Here is a 23040-nt window from a genome sequence, read left to right on the forward strand (position 1 = left end):
TAAGTATGAAAATAAACGCACGATAATTACCATAAATCAAATAGCGTTGAAAATTCATTACACTTTAATACAATACAAAGGAATTAATAAATTCAATTTTGAAAACATATTTTACAACTTTTTGTAGTTTTTGATATTTTTGATTTATCACGTCTTTTTTGGACTGTTTAGGTAATTTTTTCATTTCGGTAATTTTTTCGATATTTTTAATAATTTCCGGCTATTAAAACTTTTTACGTAGATTTTATAAATTATTTTCACATATTCGTCTTACAAATATTTTACATAACCTTAACACAAGTCGTACTTAATAATATCTTTAATTTTTAAATATTTTACACTTGAAAGATTTTTATATTTTCTAAATCATAAATCTTTTGTTTACCTTCTGTGCATTTTATTTTTCATTTTTTGATATTTGAATACATTTATAAGATGTTTTAATGCATTTTAAACTTTTTTTTTTCTGATTTTAAGTGAATTTTCAAAGTTTTTTAATGCTTTAAATTGACACTTACAACTAATAGTATAAATAAGAATATTAATTTTAAAATGTATTTTTTCATTCAAAAAAGTAAGCAACTTAAAAAACAAAAACAATAAATGTAGTGGAAATTATTTTTTTCAAGAATTTTGCTTTTATAATGACTTAAAATTATGCTGACAAAATATTTTCAAAAACGTTAATATTTTATGAAATATAGCATTATAATGAGTGCCTAACATTGAATGTTTTACATTAGGAAATCTTCCGTGTAAGTCAAGGACTAGTAAATATCGCGTTATATCCGTCAAAAAAATAACCGGTTTTTTAAATTAAAGTTAGCAATAGATATACTGAACAACAGCGTTAACTATGAAATATATCATGTTACAAATAATAATTACATATTCATGATGATAAAAAAAAGTTATGGTACCCTTCTTAACTATAAAGGTTCTTTATTTGTTGCCTTATTGTTTATTTTAAAATATATCTTCATTGATAGACATAGTAATACAAATAAAGTTAATGTTTTTGATGTTAAATAATTCAATTTATAATTCTACTTACATGCTGCAAATACTCCACCTTCGCCCGAATTCAAACCTATAACTACAGGTACATTAGATTCTTGTTTAAAGTCAGTAATTGGATGATTACATAGGAACGATTCCTGGTTTGAATCGCATGATTCAACTACAGGTGGGAATATTATGCATGGATGATTGATCCACTCCTGAAACATGAAATATTTTAATTACTTTAAGTATAATTTAAATAATAAACGACCAATGTTGGGTTTTATTGAGTGTTAATACAATATCAACCATCACAATCATACAACAACAAAAGTATGTATAAAGGCTAAAATTTTGATTTTTTTTTAGTTGAAATCTTTTTTAATATAATCTCCGAACGGTACCTGTACTTGATGGTAGGACAATAATAAAATTATAATGAGTACGAAGCAGGGCTTGCATACGTGATAATAACGTTATATTTGATAAAAAACGATTGAAATTTGTAAACGTAATTATAACGGAAAACGATAAACATAAATAAATAAATAACACAAAACAAAACGTAACGTTTAACAAAATATATGATATATCATTAAACAAAACAACGCAAAACGGTATATATTGTATTCCATTAAACGAAATAGTTAATTTCCAATTATTTAATAATACTTAGTAGTATTCAATTATTTATTCAATCCAAGAATTAATTTTATTCCGTATCCGGCCTATCCGGGAGATCCCGTATCAGATATTATTTTAAAACTTAATAAGAAGGACAAGAAGGTATTAATAGAATAATTTAATTACCAATAGCTAATAATAGTGATACTCTGATAATATTGTACTGTACTATCTGTACCACGGTCGAAATTTATACCATTCAACTATTCAAGTTATTCAACTATTGTGTTCGGTGTTTAGATTGCTCAGATTTGTTCAGTCGTCACTCGTCAGTGCTTGTCTAATGTTTAATATTTATATTTTATACTAATATACTTATAGTTTTAACGTGCATACGTTTTCTTTATATTAGTTTAACCCATTTAACTAAACGAATAAAATAAAATAAATAAAATTATACAATACCTACTTAAAACTCAGAATAGGGAAATTATGTCCCCAAAAAAAGGTCATATTCATATACTTTTAAATTGCGGCCTGTGAACTTTTAAAACAGGTATCTAAATGATTTTAAATTTTAAATAACGATAAACGCAAAAATTGTGTAACGTTTTAATTCTGAACAACGATAAACACAAAAGTTGAATAATGTTCAAATTTTGAATAACGATAAACTCAAAATTTGTATAACGTTTTGATTGTAAGTAACGTAAAACAAAATTTTTTTCAAATGCAAGCCCTGGTATGAAGTAACTGGAGATACATGAGAGATAAATGAGCCCATAGGAATGAATAATACTTACGAAAAATTTATTATGAAGTTCGACCACATATTTAGCTGGAAGTTTTTTTAAACATTTCAATATTTCTTCAGAATTATCGAAATTACATCCCGCGATAGTAGCAACTGCTTCTGTACGTTTACGGACTAATCCAGGTGGAGAAACAGCCCAACGACACAAAGGTGTACCGCTCTGGAGTATGGCTTTATGGAACAGGCCTTTACTTAACGGAGATAATAAATGATATCCTACACTGGCACCACCCGCGCTTTCGCCAAATATTGTCACCTGTCCAGGATCACCGCCAAAGTTAGCAATATTTTCTTGGACCCAACGCAATGCCATGACTTGATCTTTGAGTCCATAGTTACCCGGTATCACATCATCTTCGGTGCTTATAAACCCTAAATAATAACAAATTATTTGTATAAAGTATTAATATCGAAACAGTTTGGTTAAACAAATCTTACCAAATAATCCAAGCCTGTAGTTTATGGACACCAAAACAACATCATTATCCATAAAATATTCAGGTCCAAATATGTTTGACCCGCTATGACCAGCGAGAAATCCTCCACCGTGAATCCAAATCATTACTGGAAGTTTTCCATTTATATTTGGTGTATAGACATTCAAATACAAACAGTCTTCCTGGCCAAGTGTTAAGTGTCTAATTGCTGGGAAGAAATGATTATTTTGTGTACACATATTTGATTCTTGGGTGGCATCTAAAATACCCCCCCAAGAATCTACTGCTACTGGAGGCTAAAATCAATTGTAAAATATCATTATAAAGGTTTCATTTTAACTCAATATAAATTTCAATGAAATTTACCTCAAATCTAAGTTCATCAATTGGTGGCTTTGCATATGGTATGGCAGTAAAAGAATAAAAATCTCGGCCATCTCTTGATTTTGAAGTTAGTCCTCTTATTGCACCTTTTGTAATCCTTACTACTGGATCACAAATTACAGCACTCAGAAATAAAATGCTAATAATAGAAGCTACCCACATTTTTAACCTAAACATAAAATAATTCATCAATTAATCGCTATTTGTACATAGGGTACTCAGGGTACCTTTAAATTAATTTAAACACGATTTTTAGTACACAATTAATATAATTATATTATATTTTTCAGAAATTGTAGTTTATGAATTAATGGAAATTAAGTAGAAAAAAATGAACCAAAACAAGTTTACCACTAGGTACCTATTTTTTACATTTCTTTTATGTTAATTATTATTTATTATATACATCAGTGTAAACACAAATATATACAATAAATAATTATAATTTAGAAGTATTCAAAATAACTTTTATTTTATTTTATAAATAATTTCCTAGTTCTACCTACCTTGTGTAGGTATCGGTGTTCAAGTGACGGTGTGGAAATGTGTAAGGAATATATTTAATTCATACATTATACATAGGTACACACTATACACATGCATACATTCACACAGGGTAATAAAATATAAATACATATGAAAGACGAAAGGTTAATCGGTTATGTTGCTACAACCCCAACAAACCACATTCTGAAGGCATTCTTTATTTAAACGCAACAACATCAAAAATTGAGGGGGTATAGAGCAGGTGCTAAACTACAGATCATTTAGCCTTAGGCACTTCAGGTGTGTTTACAAAATAAAAGCAAAATCGATTTATTTTTTAAATTAAACTACAATAAATATTATATAATGCAGGGGTGGCCAAACTTTTTTTTGTTAAGATCTACGGAGAGTACATTTTTCCTTTAAGGATCGACTAACGCAAAATACAATTTTAATTTGTAAATCTTTATTAGTTTATCACTAAAACTATAGTAATAAACTTCAAACTTATATTAATAATACAATTTAAGTCTAAAGTTATCTAAAAATGTAAACGTTTCACATTCAATTTCTAAATAATTTCAAAATAAATTAACATTAGGTGTATTGTTGGCGTAGAAGCGTGCCATTTCATATCGTTGGCTAGTTAATTACATAATCTGTAAATAGTTTTTAACTGCTAAATAATTCACTAAGACTCTGCCTACTCTAAATGATCATCAGAAACCATGTAGCCCGGTATCTAATCAGCTTGTATAATATTTAAGTGAGAACATTTTATTTCACACAAACAGATTGATCCGGGATATGTATGTAACTGTTTATACTTAACATATATTAATTTATTAGTTCTAACAAAGAGTGATCGACTTTGAAATCATCTGAGATTGACCCAAGGATGGCATTTTTTTTTAAATTAAGTCTCGACCACTTGACTTAGTAGTTTTAATTTTATTTCATGTACCTATTTTATGTAGATAAATAAATAATATAATAATAATATTCCCCTTAATTATTGGTAGGTACCTATTGATACACACATATTTATAAGAGAATATAATAACTTACTAAAATGTAAAGAATGCTGTTTTTAATGAATTATTATACTATTCTGTTCCATACCTAGCTAACAGCAAAACAATTGTTGTTTGTGTTGTGTTATCCAACGATAAAAATTAGAATCTAAAAGATAAATGTCACTTATACGGCTTCAACATTTTTATCAGGTAAACAACCTAAACAATAATATTACACTTAAACACACACTTTTACCAAAAATAAACTTACAGTTTGATAAATTAAACATTAATTTCATCGAGCTAAATATAACACAAACGTAATAGATAAAGATAATATATTTGTCATTCTAATTAAATGCCTTTCAAACAATAGCTTAACCGACAAATTCGTTAATCAAAAAATACTATTGTTACCTACTCGGTTAATTAGCCATGAAAGATTTTCATTTTATTTGTCAATATATCTATGTTCAAACATTTTGTTAACAAGCGATCCGTATAAAAAAAATGTATAACAATGATACTAATAAATTAACAGTAGCAATTTATTCCTCAAAAGACAAAAATCTCAAAGGTAAAATTAAGTTTGAAAATAATTAGTTAATAATGTGTAAATCGTTAGCAAGCTACTTACTATTATATCGAGTTGTAATTCGTTTAGTTGCCGCTTTCGTACTGAAGGGCGACAGCGTAGGTACACACTACACACTGTTAAGTGCTTAGAACAGTTTGTAGATAGACCTGCATCACTTGACGACGGCCAGCGATTGTCTGATTGAGAAAGAAACTTGGTCTTACCCGTCCCAACTAGATTAAAATAGTTAATATAAAAACCTACTCAAACATTGACGTCGACCGCTTATTATGATACACCAATCTGTTAGGTCATTCATTTTTTTATTTTTTTTTTTCATTGAGTTTCCGTCAAAATCTAACTATAATCATTCTCAAAAGTTATTTAAGCTAAAAGACACTTCTGAAGAACTGCATAACACCTAATATATTAATTAATGTAATATATTATAAAATATTATTATATTAGTGGTTCTCAAACTGGGGCACCATAGAGCATACGAAAATAAAATGATAAATATTTACAATTGATCGTAATAATTGTTTGTTGATTTCGATATGATTTTTTAAAAAATAATTCGACTTTATGCATTAAGATATCGGGTACTGTGTGTACGCCACCTAAATTCAGATAACAGTACACACACGTGACTTCCCAGAATCGGTCATGTTAGGTTTTATCAACTTTCGTGCTTGCCTAATATTTTTACCAAGTTTGATGAGCTTTAAATTGATCATCAATGAAAACTAGAATTAATTTTCTCATGTTCCTCGAAGTATTCACAACAAGGCGCTGCTAAATTTACACCAAACGAGGATACCGCCGGTGTTATATCATTACAGCCTACAGGTTAATATAATAATAGTTATGACTTATTGACTAGCTGTCGAGCAAAAAATTATCATCTCGACTATTATATTACTGCAGTGAATTAAAAAAAAGCAATTATGTAGGCTGGGAAATACGGTTCTGGATAATGTGACATTTTTTATTTAGATATAAAGAAACTGTTAAGAATTATTCAATTAAATGTAATAAGCTAATGTATACATTATAATATATATATATAAATGGATTGTATATACTACCTATTACTATGGATAATAACCTAGTGGGAAGTATCATAACACAAACATTGTTAGGTACCCTACATTTATAGCTGTGTTGACAACATATTATTATAATTGGCAAAAGTTTCAGGTGAGCTATTAAAAATAGAATTTTGTTCTAGCGCAGTGTTTCCCAACCTTTTTGACGTTACGGACCACTTGAAAAACTATAGGTAAACTTTTTGTTTTTTTTACTCAAGGTTCATTTTTTTACAGATTTTAGATATGAATATAAATCAAATACAACGAAATTTCCAATAATAATAATGCTTATTAATTTTGACTTATTAACTTATTTTTTAATATTTTGAAAATTGCATTAGTCATAATAATTTTTTGTTTTTCATTTTTTTGCCGTTATTTTGAAAAGCACTGTTAATTTGTTTACTTTGACCTAGATTCAAGCAATGTCCAATTTGCTACCCAAAGCTACCGCCCTCAAAATTGAGGACTAAAGCATTTTTTAACTATAAAGCATTACAAATTCAGTCAGAAAGAAAATAAAAAAATAATACATTATTGGAAAACCAGTATAGACTCATCGCTCCGCTCAGAATCTAAAATGTTAATAAAAAACTTATTTTCTATCCAAATATATAAATATAATAATTTATTATGTAATATGGATAATGTGTGCCTATACTATGACGTACAATATACCTATAATATTTTAGATTAATGTATTAGAGATAGGATGTCGATGACCTAAAATAGTACCATAAGTGACAAAATAAAATGCTTAAATGATCTAAAAACAAAAAAAATTACCAAACATATTTCCAAATTCATTAAAATTGTATTCATTATTTTTAAAAAAATGACTTATAATTTTTACAAGATATACTTACAGATAATATTTGATAAGCGTGTGCCTGTAAACATATGCTGTATACTTGTAAGCTGTAAATCTAATCGGAACAAAAACCTTCAATAAGAATACAAATATGTTTAATTCATTTTAACATTTTGACATTTCCTTTAAAATCTAATATTTAAAAAAAATTACCTGTACCATCAAAAATGTAAAAATAAAGAAAAATTATATTAAAAATAAAAATAAATAATTCATAGCTAAAATTACCAAAAATGCAAAATACAATTTATTTATTCTGAATCATAATGAAGCATAGAATTTATTTATTGCTTAGTGAGCATAGTATAGGCTTAAAATGTAAAGGAAAAAAATGAAAAAGTCATTAACGTCCTATCACTAATTATCATCAATAAATGTAGCCACGTAATCTATGAGCCTACCACACGACTTTTTTTTTTTATTAGGATAAACCTCGGCATCTGCCATTGCCATCTGTTATTGGCTGACAATTTTTCATTTCAATAATGACACAATAATAATATGATTGTATGAAGTACATATTTCAATATTTACTATTATTACAATAAAATTATCTATACAAATTTCTTTGATAAGTTTTAGTTTCACTTGACTTTTATTATAAGTAAATAAGTAGGTAGGTACTTATAATAAAATATAATAGGTATCTGAGTATGAAGCATATTTACATAAATCATAATGAATTTTATTATTATATTTGTATGTAAAAACACCAAGCCTGCTATTGTATATAATTGGTGTATTTTTTTCAGTTTGATAGCTGTCAATAACTATTTTTCTTACCCACTTATAGCAAATTTTAAAAAAAATGTTTTATGATAATGTACTTGAAAAATATTATACATTATAACATTAAATATAAATTATAAATTTTAATAGATTGGTACATGTTCGAAATATTATTGAATTACTTATACTTACTTATAAGAAATATATATAATAGTGGTATAGTTTAATGAACATGAAATGAATAGGTAATATAAAATATATTTATATTGATTTAACTATTATACTACCTATTCTTATAGGATAACTTACATTGTATATTTTTATAAACAACAATAGCGATTCAATTTCAAAAAATTTAACATTATATAGCAACCTATTGTAATAAATTATAACATTTTACATCAAATTTGTATTATTTATTGTTTATTACCTATACAATTTAGGTGATATAATTATTATCGCAATAATTTAGCAGCATATTTAATATTTTATTTACGCAAACTGCATAATATAGATTGGTGTAATCATTATTAATTAGTATAATTAACTAGTTATTGTGCATTTCAATTGCATGAGTTTTTTTTAACTTTCTTATTCTCTGCGACAATTATTTGTTTCACAATCTCGTTAAAAAAAGTCATGATCCGCTACTTCTTATAAGTATAGCATTATTTAATTAATAAAAATTACATTACTAAGTACATTATTATTCTGCATTCAATTATGCAGTATAAGCTAAGCTAATGCAGTAGGTTATTTAGACTTATAGCTAGGTAGGTGTCCTCGTGTCCATATATAGGTAGTTGACTCTCTTTAATTCAATCAAACCTTCGATGATTCGAAACTCTCGGTAGGTATACATAATTTGATAAAATGCTCAAGGAGAAGTACCTTGAAAAAAAGAAATTACCATTCAACCCTTTCCCACCCAATGTTTCATTTTGGTCCGAAAAAATAGTAAGTGAGTGGGTAATAACTTCGAGGTTTTTATATTTCACATGTTAAGTGATCAGGTTAAATGTCTCATACATCGACACATATTGCATATTGATAGAAATCAAATGCCTAAACTTCCATAAAACAGACTGAACATCTTAACCTGTCAAGTATTAATAAAGTTTATCCCCAGGTAGGGGAATACATAGTGCAACTAGGCGAGGTCTTGGATGGTCTAAGCCCTCTCTCTCCTCCCAAAAACAAGAATATATTAATAGCACTACAAAATACAAAATACTGCATAAAAATATTTTCTCCAATGAGACAAAAACTGGCTGAGAACGAGTATATATGTTGCGAGACTGTTTCTCAAATTTGTCTTTTGAGTGACATTTTTAATAGGTATCAACCAATTGAATGAGATGTTGTCAATTCATTAAAAAATAGCGATGCTTTGTGGAAATATATAATTTAAAAGATATTTTTTAAATAATTTGTTAGATGTAAATTTATATTAAATTAAAATTTATAGATAATAATTTAATATAATATATAGTAGTATAGTACCTATATTATAAATGTACATTTATTTTAAGCCACTTTCAATCAAACCTGTACCTAATCCTTAAACCTAACGAACTTAGTAAAGATTGTGGTCTGTGAGGGAAACGTTCACACAGCTTAATAAAGTCAGATATCACGGACAATATATTTTAATCGTTATATCTTATCCAGATTAATATAAAATAGTTGTAAGTTGTCTGATTAATTATCTAAGATAAAAAATTAACCCAGCTAGATAAACAAAAATAATATAATTTTTAATACATACATTTTACTCAAATATTTTATAATGATACCTAATAATAATAATAATAATAATAATAATAGATAAAATATAATATTATCTAAAAATAAACCGAATACAATTTTAAATCCAAACATCATATAATTAAGTACCTTGTCTTTAGTCTAATAATTTCTGATGTGGCCGATGTGGGTCTTACAAACAATAATTTACTTTGAAATAGTAAGTATTTGTGAAACCTATGGTTCTCAGCTATTATATGAAATATCTAAGTACCAATAATTGAACATTTTCGCATTGAATTGTTGATATAATATAGGTACACAGTACACTAAATACATAGGTACATAATATAAGTGATAAGTCACGCAGATGTAAGACAGAGAATATTTTAACACCAAAAATCTACAAGTCTTGCCAACGGCACACTGTTTTTATTAGCAACTGGTTGGAAAATAAAAACCAGTCGTTTTAAAGTCTAAAAAAAATAGGTATGCCGCATCTTCCTAGATGCTACAAGGTCGAAAATAGGCCAACCCGCCAACCATAGTGCCTATTAGAGACTATTGTAACTATATTATTTACGTATGCGTCTCTGTCGGCATAATTTATTATTGTAAATACTGACTATTATATTCAAGGGCATAGTAGCTCAACATTTTCGGGGTTTGCTAGTAATTCTTCAAAATGTTACTTGCCTTAATTGTTATTTTTTTTCTACTGGACGCAGTATTTTTAAATCTAATTTTAAGATATTTATAGGTACCACGAACCAAACTGAAAAAGTAATCTTAAAATAAAAAAATCTTAATTATACCAACAGCTAAGTACCTAAATTGAGCAAGGGAAAATATAAATTAAATTTTGAAATATATTTTACTAATCACAGTGGCTAACAGGCTGAAGCCCTCCTCCCTTCCCAATACAGTATTATATTTACTTTAAAAAAATATTTATCAAGTTTCATTTCAATTTTCGTCAACTGGTAAGCAAAGATATAAATTCATATATTAGTCTTACCGGATCAGCTATAGCCAATAACTAATAATATATAACTCGATAAGCTTAATTCATTTTTGCAAAAACATTGTATTTACATACCAATTTTCTTCAATTGATCAGTATTTTTTTGGTACAAGTACTTGTATGATAAACTTTATATTACATTCATATCACATTACATCATAAAAACTTATGAGAAAACTTATATTACACTTTTAAGCTTTTTGACTGAATGATAATTGATTTTTTATTGACAATTTGACATTTTAAGAAAAAAAAGTTAAAATAAATCAAATACAATCCAAGCGAAAACGATCTAACCAAGACTACTCAAACAGTTTTAACAAATTTTCATATGTATTTATTATTTATTTTTGTTTTTCCCGATTATTTTAAAAAGCACCTTCTGAGAATGTTTAATTTCAACCTCCCAAATTTCTAATTACATTTAATATGCATCCAAAAACCCTCATTGAAGTTTATGATCAAAGCATTTTTTCACTAGAAAAGTTAAGAAGTTGAAGTTGTAGAAACATCTTCAAATACCTCACCCAAACGATTGCAATTATTAGACCAGACAAAATAAAAATAAAATTGTAGGTAATTTTCAATCCCCCCCCTCACCATTGGAGAATTCTGTGTACGGCACTGACTATAGTCATCATCAGTATAATAATAGGTAGGTCTAATCGTATAAATAGAGATCGGATTTATATGTATTTGTACAACAAAAATATGTGCTAAGCAGTTCGAGATACGTATTATTAAAAAAATATATAACATAACTAGTAACATAATAAAATGTAATAAAAAAAATGATTATCTAATTATCTTGGTTGCAATTTATAACAACAAGCATTTTTAAATGTTCAAATTCAAAGGATCGCTGGTTCTGTGGTAAAATTACTTTATAGGTACCGTATTTATACATACAGCCAAAAATACGTCCTGTCGACACCGCCGAACCGAAAATAATAAATACTATACTATATACATGTCATAAACTATTAAGTATTGGCTTACTTATGATAAGCTTTCAATCACTCGGAACTCTGTAGAAAACATGTTAAAACAGTAAAATTATCTAAATATGTATCAACAAATTGAATAGTTGTTAAAACGTGTGTTTATGACAAAATTTGTAAAATCAAGTATAGATCATTTCATCAAAAATCGGAATGATTTTGTCACTTGCCGAAATTAGTTTGTTGTGTCATATTGAAAATATGTATTAACATATAATTTCGAGCCTTAATACGATTCTGAGTGAAGGTGGTCTGTAAGGTATTAACATAAAACGAATCTTGTGTTTTTTTTAAATATCATAGTGTATATGAATATAGAACATAAGAATTGACTTAAAAGTTTCAAATCACTAAGAATAATATTTTTGAATTTCAACAAAATAGGTACCTATCGTTATTCTTTGTTTAAATATTTAATTTCGTTAAAATGTTTACTTAAAATGTCTTTAAAAAGTGTGTGGGTAGGGTAGGGTTTTTTTTGGTTTCAGTGTGAACTACTTACGAAGAACCTTTTATTAAATTTCCAAGCCTTAACTGTAAAAATTAAACATTTTATACATTTTTAACTACAAAATTATTTGTAAATGTTAATGAATTTATTTTATTTTATTTTTTTTTTTGAACTTCAAACGCTTATAAAAAAATCATGCATATGTATTTAAAATATTTTTTATGGTTAAAAACAAATGTATCAACACTTTAAAAATATATTCGAAAATTCTAAAATGTTAATTTGTCACTTGCCGAAATTAATTTATCATGTCATATAGAAAATACCTATGTATTAGCATATAGATACTTATAAATAATGCTTATTAATTATTATACATCCTAATAAATGTCATTGCTATTAATATAAATTATAGCAAGTCATAAGGTATATAAACAATTTTTAATATTATAATTATGGATACAGTATTTTAGAGCCCAATATTTGTTTTTATTAAGACATGTTCAATATTAACCTGAAAATAACTATTGAAATACATTATAATGTTCTGCCTTTTGCATACTAATTTATGATAACTAAAGAGTGTAATAAATTATTTAATATAATCAGTAATAATTTATCACTGTTCTCAAACCTGGTAAGCCTCCAGAAAACCCCTCTTCGTACAGGCCCATCAGCTTACTACCAGTCCTGGGTAAAATCCTTGAAAAAATCATTCTCAAGCGAATCACCGCCATAGCACAATCAAAAAACAGCATTCCAAACTTCCAGTTCGGTTTTCGTGCTCACCATTCCACAACACATCAACTTCACAGGGTTGCGGACACTATCTCCGCTGCTCTCGAAACCAAAAAATATTGCGCCGGTGTCTTTCTGGACGTCGCGAAAGCATTTGTACCGTCTGGCATGACGGTCTCCTTTTCAAACTAAAAAATATATTTCCAGCCCCTTTATACCTAATACTTAAATCCTATCTTGTCAGCCGCTCTTTTAATGTTCGCCATAACTTACAACACTCAAAACAATATCCCATATTTGCTGGTGTCCTCCAAGGCAGCGATATTGCTCCTTTCTTATAAACCATACATACGTCGGACCTACCTACATCTGAAAACACTTTAGTTGGAACATATGCTGACGATACTGCTCTATTATCAGTTTCTTCTGACCATATCACTACATCTCATAAACTACAAACCCACCTGAATTCTCTCTCACAGTGGTTCACCAACTGGAAAATAAAAATCAATGAATCAAAGTCCTCTTTTGTGACCTTCTCACTCGGACCTCTAGGGTTAAACTGCCCAGCTGTAACAATCAACAGCATCGTCATTCGACAGTCAACAGAAGTAAAATATCTTGGACTTATATTTGACAGACGCCTCACCTGGTCTCATAAAAAAATAAATCAAAAATCTTAAATTATGTTGTGTTACTTAAAATGCATATAAACATTTTTAGGCTCGGTCAAAAGCTTTACACTTTAATACAAGATCCCACATAACTACATAAGTTGATCTTATTACAATTTAAAAATAAGTACACGATTCTTCTTATAAACATTTTAAGTATAAATTTGGATAAACTTTATCAAGACCCTGAACATTTGAAAATTATTCTGTACCTACCTATAGTTAAGCAATTACATCTTTTATAGCTAATTTAACATTGAATTGTTCACATGATAATACTGATATCAAGGTGAAGGAAGTACACTCAATACCTACTTTATACCAGAGAGGTTACTTCATTTACCTCTTAATTGTTCTTGTCATTTTTTAAATATTATATTTCATAAAAGTTTGAAATTTTTGATTGGATTTGATAGAGTTCAATTCAAAATGAATTCAAATATAAAAGTACAAGTTTTGGTTTGAGTTTGAAAAATTTTAAAAAGTTTAGTTTGAGCTTGATTTGTCCTACAAATGCAGTTAATAACTTCAATACTTCATTAATGATGTATTATTTATAATTGTACATAACATAATAATAATAATTTATGCACATTGCATGTCCTACTTGATACATTATAGCACTATTTTAAATAAATAATTAATTAACATGAATTTATTAATTAAGTAACGGCCATTCTAGTTGGATTATTCGATCTATTATTTTGCTCGTATAGTGTCATTAAATAACATTTTAAATTATTATATTATTATTATGTTCCTATTTAAATAATATTACGTCAAGCATTAAAACATTTATATATTATGTTTAATATATAATTATTAATAATATATTAGGTATAGAGATTATAAATACTCGAGTGCTTACTTATAAATTGTATAAGAGCACTGTACTCCTATAAAATGTTTACATGCAATTTATAAAACACTTTAGTTACTCCAAAAAGTAAATTAAAGAATCAAAAATCAAAAATATGATACAATATCAAATTATCAAATTGTGTATTGCAAATTGTAAAAATTTTTATTGATAAATAAAAAAAAAAAAAAAATATTATTGTAAAATCAATAGTTTTCTTTATAATTAGTTATTTGGAATCTGAATTATAAGATGATTAATATTTGAAAACAATTACAAATATTTTGTAAGATTTAGATCAACATTTAATATGATACATTAACATAATTAAATTTGCTATATATTATTTTAAACATTTCATAATATAGTATTTATTTACATCCAAATAAGAAAAAAATATGAAAGTATAAAACTATTTTTAAAGATTTTAGATCAAACCACTTCACAATAAATTAATACTACTATATTAAGAATTTCAACCAGAAATTAATTTTATAATTTGAGCTGGTTGAATAACCTTAAGTATGACACAATGATACATTCTTTTCTTTTTTTAGCAGTTAGAATATATGTTAGATTCAAAAAAAAAAAATTGTAATAAACAATTACTTATAAACTGCATATTATTTTAGCATTTACAAAAAATAAGATCAGTAATAATCAGGTTAAATTTAAAAAAAACAAAATACAATTAATATGTATCTTAATTTAAGTATTTAACTTTATTATAAAGGTACCTACTTTAAATTATAAATATAAATAAAATTAATTATTTGCTGGTTGATGTGCATCTTCTCTTGCATCAAAATCATTCATATCTTCATCATCTACAAAAAAATAATTGTATGCATAATTTAAAAGGTAGGTTTATTAAATATATAAGCTAACATTATGTGCTTATAATTTATCAAACATTTTGATAGAGCATAATATGTAAATAATAATTTTTTATTAAATTAATAAACATACTCTTATTGTAAACATAAAAATATGATGGTATTTTATAGAATAGATACAATATGTGATCAACTACTAAAATATGTGATTTTCCTCAAATTGACCATGTATTTACGAGTAATAACTGTTTAAGTCATTCCAAAATAGAAACATAAAATAACATTTAAAAAAAATTGTTATAGCAAGCTTATAAACAGTCTAAAATAAGCACTTATATACCTTATGCACAGTGATAAAAATAAAATAAAATACAATATCTATTCAATTATTTAATACAAACTAATGCATATTAAATCAAATTGAGTTGATAAATCACATATTGTTCCTATAGGAATATATTCTTATTTTTTTTTTAGTAAACAAAACATAGCATACTGTCTATCTCACCATCTTCTTTGAAACGTTCTTGTTCATATTCATATTTATATGAATTATTTTTTTGCTTTGATATTTTGTCTTCTTCATTGCTAAAATTTGGTTTAATTTAATTTATAAAATTAATAAAATAAAAATTGTTCTGATTGAAATTACCTATACTTGTTCAATGAATCTTTCTTAACAGTCTCCTCTTGAGGTGGGGCAGGCATGGCTTTCATGGATTCATTTCCACCAACTTGAGATTCCTAACACAAATAACATACACTCCAATAATTAACTAATTATAATCAAATATTTACTAACAATGTTAAGGATAAATTCATTCTATCGATGTATGGGATACTACATTGGTGTTGATAACTTCAAACCAACTTAATATTTATATAAATATGTAATATTATGTATATTAATTTATGTTTTCATAAAGATCAGATTTTTTTTTTACTAAAATATTGATAAAATAACTTCTTAAATTAGTAATTAAAAAAATTAATGATTTTATTTAAAACTTATTGGAAATTAGAGATCAATGTTTAGAGCAGGGGTTGGCATTAATTTCTATTGGAGTCCTAAAGATTAAAATAATAAATCAATGTGGTCCAGTGAAAAAATCTTTTTCAAATCTTTATATTTTTAAAATAATTATGCCGTTTTAAATTTCCATTTTGAATAATAGAATTGAATTGCAAATTAAACAGTCTGGAATGCCTCCAACCCTTCAGGCAATACAAAAAAATATAATTCTGTCCACTCGTTCATAACTTCCTATTTTCGCTGTAAATTTTGAGTGTTTTACTCGACATATTGAACGAATAATAAGAAAAAATAATATACATGTTGACAGGGTCCTGAGTTTTGCCTTCTGTGGTCCGCCAGTTGCTGTTTCTATTTAGAATTTAGACTAAATGATGTATAATAGCTTCTTTTAATTTTTCAAAAAAAAATACATTAAATCAAGTTAAATCTACAAGTAGGATAACGGTTCCTATAAGTATATTTTCCAACTTTAACATTAGCACTGGAAATCTAATATCAATTTCACTGGTAACTTACTTGAGTTGAACTAGTATCATTTTGTAGGACCAAAGCATTATTTGGTACTTTATCAGAGCTGATGTCTATAATAATAGGCTGATTAATTGGGTTTGCTTCATTCTATGAAATATTTAAACAATATATTTAATACATTTAGAACAATAAAATGTAAAATCAAAACACAATTTGAAATTATATATATTTAAATAAATTACGTTTTCAATAGGTAATGTTAAATTGTTTGTAGAAACCACTATTGGACTTAGCTAAAACACAAAACAAAAAGTGATTAAATTAATGATACCAGCCAAATAAAATTAGATGGTGTCATACCATTGGTGTTGAACTCTTAGCAGTAGCCCCGTCTATTGCTTGTGGATTAATTGCTGGAGTTACTGAACCACTTTTTAACTAGACAAAATTAAGTTGAGTAATAGTTTAATTATGATACATAATGATTAATAATGATATAATGACATACTTTTGTAACATTCATAATATCATTTGATTTCTGAATGAATTTTATATCTGGTAATTCATTTGATTTTTGTAAGTTATTATTTTGATCATTTTCTGAGTTTTCTTTTCCACTTTCTAATTTAACTTTTTCATTCTTAAAATTAAAAAGAAAAATTAATAAATTATAATTTATTATATTTAAATAGTTTGTGATATATTTACTGACATTCAGATTTTGTATTTTGTTTTGTGCATCATTCAATTCTTGAGTAAGTTGTTTATTTTTCTTTTCTTCTTCCAAAAATTTTAATTTCAATTTTTCTAATTCTTCTCTTAAATTTTTTTCTTCTTCCTTTAAATTATATCGAGTTAGTATACTGTTAATTAAATATAAGTAAACATAAATAAAATAATTTTAGTAAAAATGATAAAATGTAGTATAAATTAAGTTAATATATTAAACTAATTTATGTATATTTATGAATAACATAATTTATAACTCAATATTTTCAGAAATTATTGTTTGAACTTTACGAGGAAATTATAGTCATTGTGTCTTAGTTTAATAGATTTACTAGTTAAAATCTACATTAAAATCATAGATATTATACAATAGTTTATAAGTATTATGCATACCTATATCTCTAAAAAATAGAATATTTAAATTAATATACATTAATTTTATTGGGATAACAGTATAATTTCTAAAATTAATTTTTTCTTTGATAAAAAAATATATAGAATAGATTTAAAAACCATATACCTACAATCTATTTTACATAAGGTTAGGTAAATTTAAATGATACAAGCTTGCACTTGTAAAGTATTTTAAATGTCTGGAAGCACTTTGCAAAAGCAAAAAAATATCTTGATCTTTAACATAAGGATAGCTTTAGGTATCAAATTGGATTTATACTATGTCCAGCGAGAGAACGCCAACTAATTTTAGTTCTCCCAAGAGACATCCTACCATAGGTAAACCGGTTATGATGGCGGGGTGACGTGGGGGGGATGATCAAACCTGGTGAGTTCTCTTGCAGGACAGAGTATAGTTAGGGCCAAAAGAAGAAAATGCTATGTACTTTTTAAAAATAATGTAAAATTAAAAATCAATTGGTAAAAATGGAATATTTGAATACCTACTTTTGTTTTTTTATTGTAAATCAAGGATTTAAAATAAATACTTATAGAGGCTTACATTTTCACCAACTTCATATATATATATATATATCTATTTCTTAAACACAATATTATGTTCAAAAAACCTCAACACTTCTGAGGCTGTTTATATACAGTTGAAATGTTAATATGGTAAACCGTAGACAGATCATTGTTATAGTAATACATTTAATTTGATATCTTACAACTGATAATGTTGTTTTTTTTTCAAGTGCCTACCTAATAAGTACCTATTACAAGTACCTAAAAGTAAATTTATCTAAATAATCATTAAAACATAACAGAACAAACTAATAACACGAATTATTAATTTAAAATGTATAATCAAACTTGAACTCTGACAATATTGCTTGTAATTTTTACACATATTACAAAAATATATTCTACCTGTAATACTTCATGATTTCGTTCTATCTCGCTATATCGATTCATAGAATCGACATTTTGTTTATCACGCAACTGTTTCTCATCTTGAATTACTGCATTAAGGTCCTCCTTGGTTTTCATATGTTCATGTTTTTCTTCTTCTAATGACCTTTCCAATTTCAATTTATGTTCAACGATGACTGTAAAATTAATGTATACATAAGTGATCAACAAATTATGTTTCTACAGTCAACCTGACTGTTGATACGGATATACTGTACCTTGTAATTGAGATGATATAGACTCTAGCTGATGAGTGCATGAGGAAGCCGAATTACGGACGCCATCCAATTCTACTTGTGTTTCATGAAACACGTACAGCACGGCCGAAAAAACCAAAACCATGCAAATGAAACCAATTAATCTCGTTTTTCCTCCTCTAGCCACCATTTTTGCAGAAACTTTGTCCCTGGAAAACGAAAATTACTGTCTTACTACAAGAATGTAACAAGATCAATATCATAAACATTTATCATTCTCGTCTCTCGATCAGGTATCTTACCTTCAGGGCTTCGGTGTATTTATACAGGTAGTATAATCCGAATAATCAATAAATATTTCGTATACAATATTGTCATAATCTGTGATCCATCTCCAAGGTTGCACCTGTACGCACTAATAGCAAATAAAAAATGTTTGAATTAATAATACAAATGTTTGTTTTTCGATATGAACGAATGTCAAATAATTTGTCGCATACAGAATAATATTATGGTTTTATTTTTTGGTTTTTATCAATACGTCGCAAACGGTCGAACGTCGAAAATTTGATTAGACAGACTACAGAAACAGAACAAACGCGGATGTCCACGAAACAAAACCCAAAAAGTTATTACGAGATAGCGCACCTTGACATGATACTTCGTAGAATAATATGAATATTATATTAATATTAATAATATTAATACCCGATTACCTTAACAGGCAAATCATTTTAATGATTTTAGATTTTACAAATGAAATAAAATGAAAAAAAAAATCCATTTATTTCTCAATCCACAGAGGTCTAGGACCTCTCCAGGATTTTTTTTAAATTACCTACAACATTTTTTTATTGTGAATTATTGTACTGAGTTATTTAGGAAAAATTTTACATTTCCGTTAGAGCAGTAATCAGAATTATCGATAATTAAGAGTTTTGTAGGTATTTTAAAAGGAAAAAATGACACAAGTTACAGTATCTATACTCAAAAAAATTTGAAAATAATTTTTCGGAGGGGGGAGGGGTATATAATTTATAACTGATCAATTTGTGGCTAATGTAGAGCGAATTTTCGATACAGTAGTTATATTATATTACACAGAATGTCTCATTTCTCCCCCAGTCCTCATTTTCTCAGTTATATACTGTTATGCCTTAGGCCTTGTTACTTACTGTAGACATTTTCAAATGTAGAATACTAGATGAACAAAAATTAAAAATGGTATCAATAAAGATTGAACAATTATTTTAATATTTTGCTTTATTTAAAATATATTTTCAAGTGTTCAACATGTGACGTCCTTAGCCCTTGAGGTAGGGGGCGGCCAGATGGGCATTTTCCCCGTCTGATTTTTTTGGTGAAAAAAACAGTTATATTTTCATAGGTTAGCATATTTTCATTTTGACTTTGAGAAAGGCACAATATTTAGTGTATAGGTACTGAGACATTATTGTCACAATAATAATTGATATTTTAAGATTTATAATAGGTGTACATATATGTGGGCGTGGATATAAAGCCGCAATTCCCACGACTGATAGTTGTACTTTAGAACTTTGCAAATGTAAAGCCGTCGGAAATGTTTACTTGTACAATATTATTGATTTTTTTCCTGTGGTGACCCCCTTTTTTAATTTCAATTTTTCAGCAACCCCCTACATACATTTTTTTTATACACTCTCGTAGATTATTATCAATAATCAATACCATAAGTACAAAGTACTGCCCATTGTACAATGTAACAGTGTGCACAAGAAACATGAAATAAATATAATATTATAATTATTTTTAATTAAAAAAACGTATACCAAATATTTTATTCTATAAATATATTTTTAAATAATAATTCATTATTCTTAATGCCTTATCATAGGGATAGGTTGATGGTCTATATTCAACGTTTGCTATAAAAATAATAATTGTGTGTTTTTCGTTTTAATATATAATAATATATACTCGTACTGTAATATTGTACTATTTATTGATTTTATTTTTTCATTACTTTATTTTATTATTTCAACTTTTTAATTAATATGTCTATGGCATAGACCCATGTTTAAGACGCACGAGTGTAGAAACGAGAGCAACAGATGGCGCTGCTGTTATCATCTAAACCGAAAAATACAATATTTATATTAAAGCCTTTTAGACCGTATACTCCCCTCCCCTCACCCGTTCGATGATACAGATTAAAATAGTAATATTTTATCATAACAATTAACTTTTATAGCTTATAACTTTATAAGGCATTAACATTATTATTTAAGCATTTTAAACATGTCTTATTGTCTAAACAACGATAATAAAGAACGTAATTTCTACTCGTGATCTTTGTACTATTAATATAGAATAAATAAATTGATTTTCCCTATTAATTTTTGTCGTTGCGAGTAAGTGCAATTCGTACAACAAATACCAACAACTAACAAGTGATTGGCAATTGCCAATCGGTATGTCGTATGTGTACCTACATTCTTAACAACACAAATTACAAATAAGTACCTACCTATTCCGTATTCTATGAAATATGAATCAGAACTATAACCGCACATGGGTCATGGGCATGGGTGGATAGGCCTACCGGTTAACCGGGCATTTCCCGGTGGGCCCCCTCCTTATTTCGGTAATAGGGCCCTTTAATAAAATGCAATTACGATTACCTACGATAGAAATAATTTGAAATTTTTTTTCATGTGTGGGGTCCCTTTGTAAAATTTTCCGGTAGGCCAAAATTGGCCTATCCGCCCATGGTCAAAGGTATCTATTCCAGACCACAGCGTTGATTATAATTTATAACTTATTGAAGTCACAAATTATTTATGCACGCAAAAGTCATATTATTGAGTCATTGATATAATATTATAGAACAGTTATTTAAAATAGGACAATAGCTGCTACCGTAAATTAAAACAAACGCGAATATTAGTATTATCAGTTATTATTTATCAACTATGAAACCAATATTAATAAATTGGAGACCACAATAGATTTACTATGTCAATGGTTCAGGGTCCTCAAACTTCTTATGTCAGCGAGAAATTTTTTATAACAATACATTTTAAAGGGGCATTATGATAGTGTATACAATTACAATAATTCTTATTAAAAAATGTTTTACCAAAATCACGATTTTTAGAAGATATTGATGTCTAACGACTAATAGTTATTCATAATATGACCACTCTTTGGCCGCCAAACGATAAATGTAATACACAGACTAAGATATGTCCAAGAATATAAGATATACATATTAGTTAGTGGTATCATAAAATATAATAATTGTTATTGATAACTTAAATTAAGAATTAGGAAATTTATATTTTTATTAACTATGATAGAGTCGCGGCACACCTATATATAACCAGTTTGCGACACACTTACGAGTATGTGACAAACGCAACACCGGTTGAGAGCCACTGCACTATAAGGTGCCTAATTAAATATCAGATTTTATTGTACTAAACAACAGACTTTTCTCTGCATCTTCAATAAATAATGAATTAATAATGTTCGACATTACTTGTCTTCACTTATTTCTTTACATGTTTGTAAAATACTATGGTTGTACATTAATGTTTAAATATAGGTAACTAATATAATACTTAACAACCTACCAAATCATATAATTCACGTTTTAAGCATAAGGGTACCAATATAATCGATCATAAACTAAGAACTGATTTAGCGGGACCATATAATGTATTTGTACATTTCTATTTTAAATTTAAAATTAATTCTTATACTTTTATTTTATTAATTATTAGAAAACATTGGTACTTCCGTTATTTATAGTGCAACTAAAATAATTTAGGATAATGTTCGTTTAAAGGCATTGTCATAGATATTGTGCGTTAATTTGTATATTATAATTTAATAATT

At 27.0% G+C, this 23040-nt stretch overlaps 2 protein-coding genes across 5 annotated transcripts; both read right to left on the minus strand.

The window, feature by feature from the left end:
• Positions 1-957: 957 nt before the first annotated feature.
• On the minus strand, positions 958-7332 carry LOC111039261 (venom carboxylesterase-6-like). Of its 2 annotated transcripts, XM_022322679.1 has the most exons (6): positions 7298-7332; positions 5401-5573; positions 3244-3430; positions 2879-3173; positions 2430-2812; positions 966-1220 (listed from the first exon to the last, which is right to left on the minus strand). In XM_022322679.1, exons 3-6 carry the CDS (start codon positions 3421-3423, stop codon positions 1047-1049), a joined length of 1032 nt encoding a protein of 343 aa, XP_022178371.1. In that variant the 5' UTR covers positions 3424-3430; positions 5401-5573; positions 7298-7332; the 3' UTR covers positions 966-1046. The 2 variants fall into 2 exon arrangements, with proteins under 2 accessions (XP_022178372.1, XP_022178371.1); XM_022322680.1 differs by lacking the exons at positions 5401-5573; positions 7298-7332 and having other exon boundaries at positions 958-1220.
• Positions 7333-15221: 7889 nt separating this feature from the next.
• LOC111039263 (Golgi integral membrane protein 4-like) lies at positions 15222-19735 on the minus strand. Of its 3 annotated transcripts, none has more exons than XM_022322684.1 (11): positions 19461-19735; positions 19180-19367; positions 18920-19098; positions 17580-17705; positions 17376-17507; positions 17228-17305; positions 17110-17160; positions 16913-17014; positions 16013-16104; positions 15869-15948; positions 15222-15351 (listed from the first exon to the last, which is right to left on the minus strand). In XM_022322684.1, the coding sequence occupies exons 2-11, from the start codon at positions 19346-19348 to the stop codon at positions 15290-15292; spliced, it is 1071 nt and encodes a 356-aa protein (XP_022178376.1). In that variant the 5' UTR covers positions 19349-19367; positions 19461-19735; the 3' UTR covers positions 15222-15289. The 3 variants fall into 3 exon arrangements, with proteins under 3 accessions (XP_022178376.1, XP_022178375.1, XP_022178374.1); XM_022322683.1 differs by having other exon boundaries at positions 15857-15948; positions 19180-19392; XM_022322682.1 differs by having other exon boundaries at positions 15857-15948; positions 19461-19734.
• Positions 19736-23040: the final 3305 nt, after the last annotated feature.

This window comes from Myzus persicae, unplaced genomic scaffold, assembly GCF_001856785.1.
Source record: "Myzus persicae strain clone G006 unplaced genomic scaffold, MPER_G0061.0, whole genome shotgun sequence".
NCBI classification, from domain to species: Eukaryota; Metazoa; Arthropoda; class Insecta; order Hemiptera; family Aphididae; genus Myzus; species Myzus persicae.

Coding starts and splice junctions, on each gene's coding strand:
- LOC111039261 (XM_022322680.1), bottom strand. CDS start 3,423: ATGTGGGTAGCTTCTATTATTAGCATTTTATTTCTGAGTGCTGTAATT. Junction 3,174..3,243: donor TTGATGAACTTAGATTTGAG/GTAAATTTCATT, acceptor AATTGATTTTAG/CCTCCAGTAGCAGTAGATTC. Junction 2,813..2,878: donor CTACAGGCTTGGATTATTTG/GTAAGATTTGTT, acceptor GTTATTATTTAG/GGTTTATAAGCACCGAAGAT.
- LOC111039263 (XM_022322683.1), bottom strand. CDS start 19,348: ATGGTGGCTAGAGGAGGAAAAACGAGATTAATTGGTTTCATTTGCATG. Junction 17,508..17,579: donor ACAAAATACAAAATCTGAAT/GTCAGTAAATAT, acceptor TTTAATTTTAAG/AATGAAAAAGTTAAATTAGA. Junction 15,949..16,012: donor GATTCATTGAACAAGTATAG/GTAATTTCAATC, acceptor ACCAAATTTTAG/CAATGAAGAAGACAAAATAT.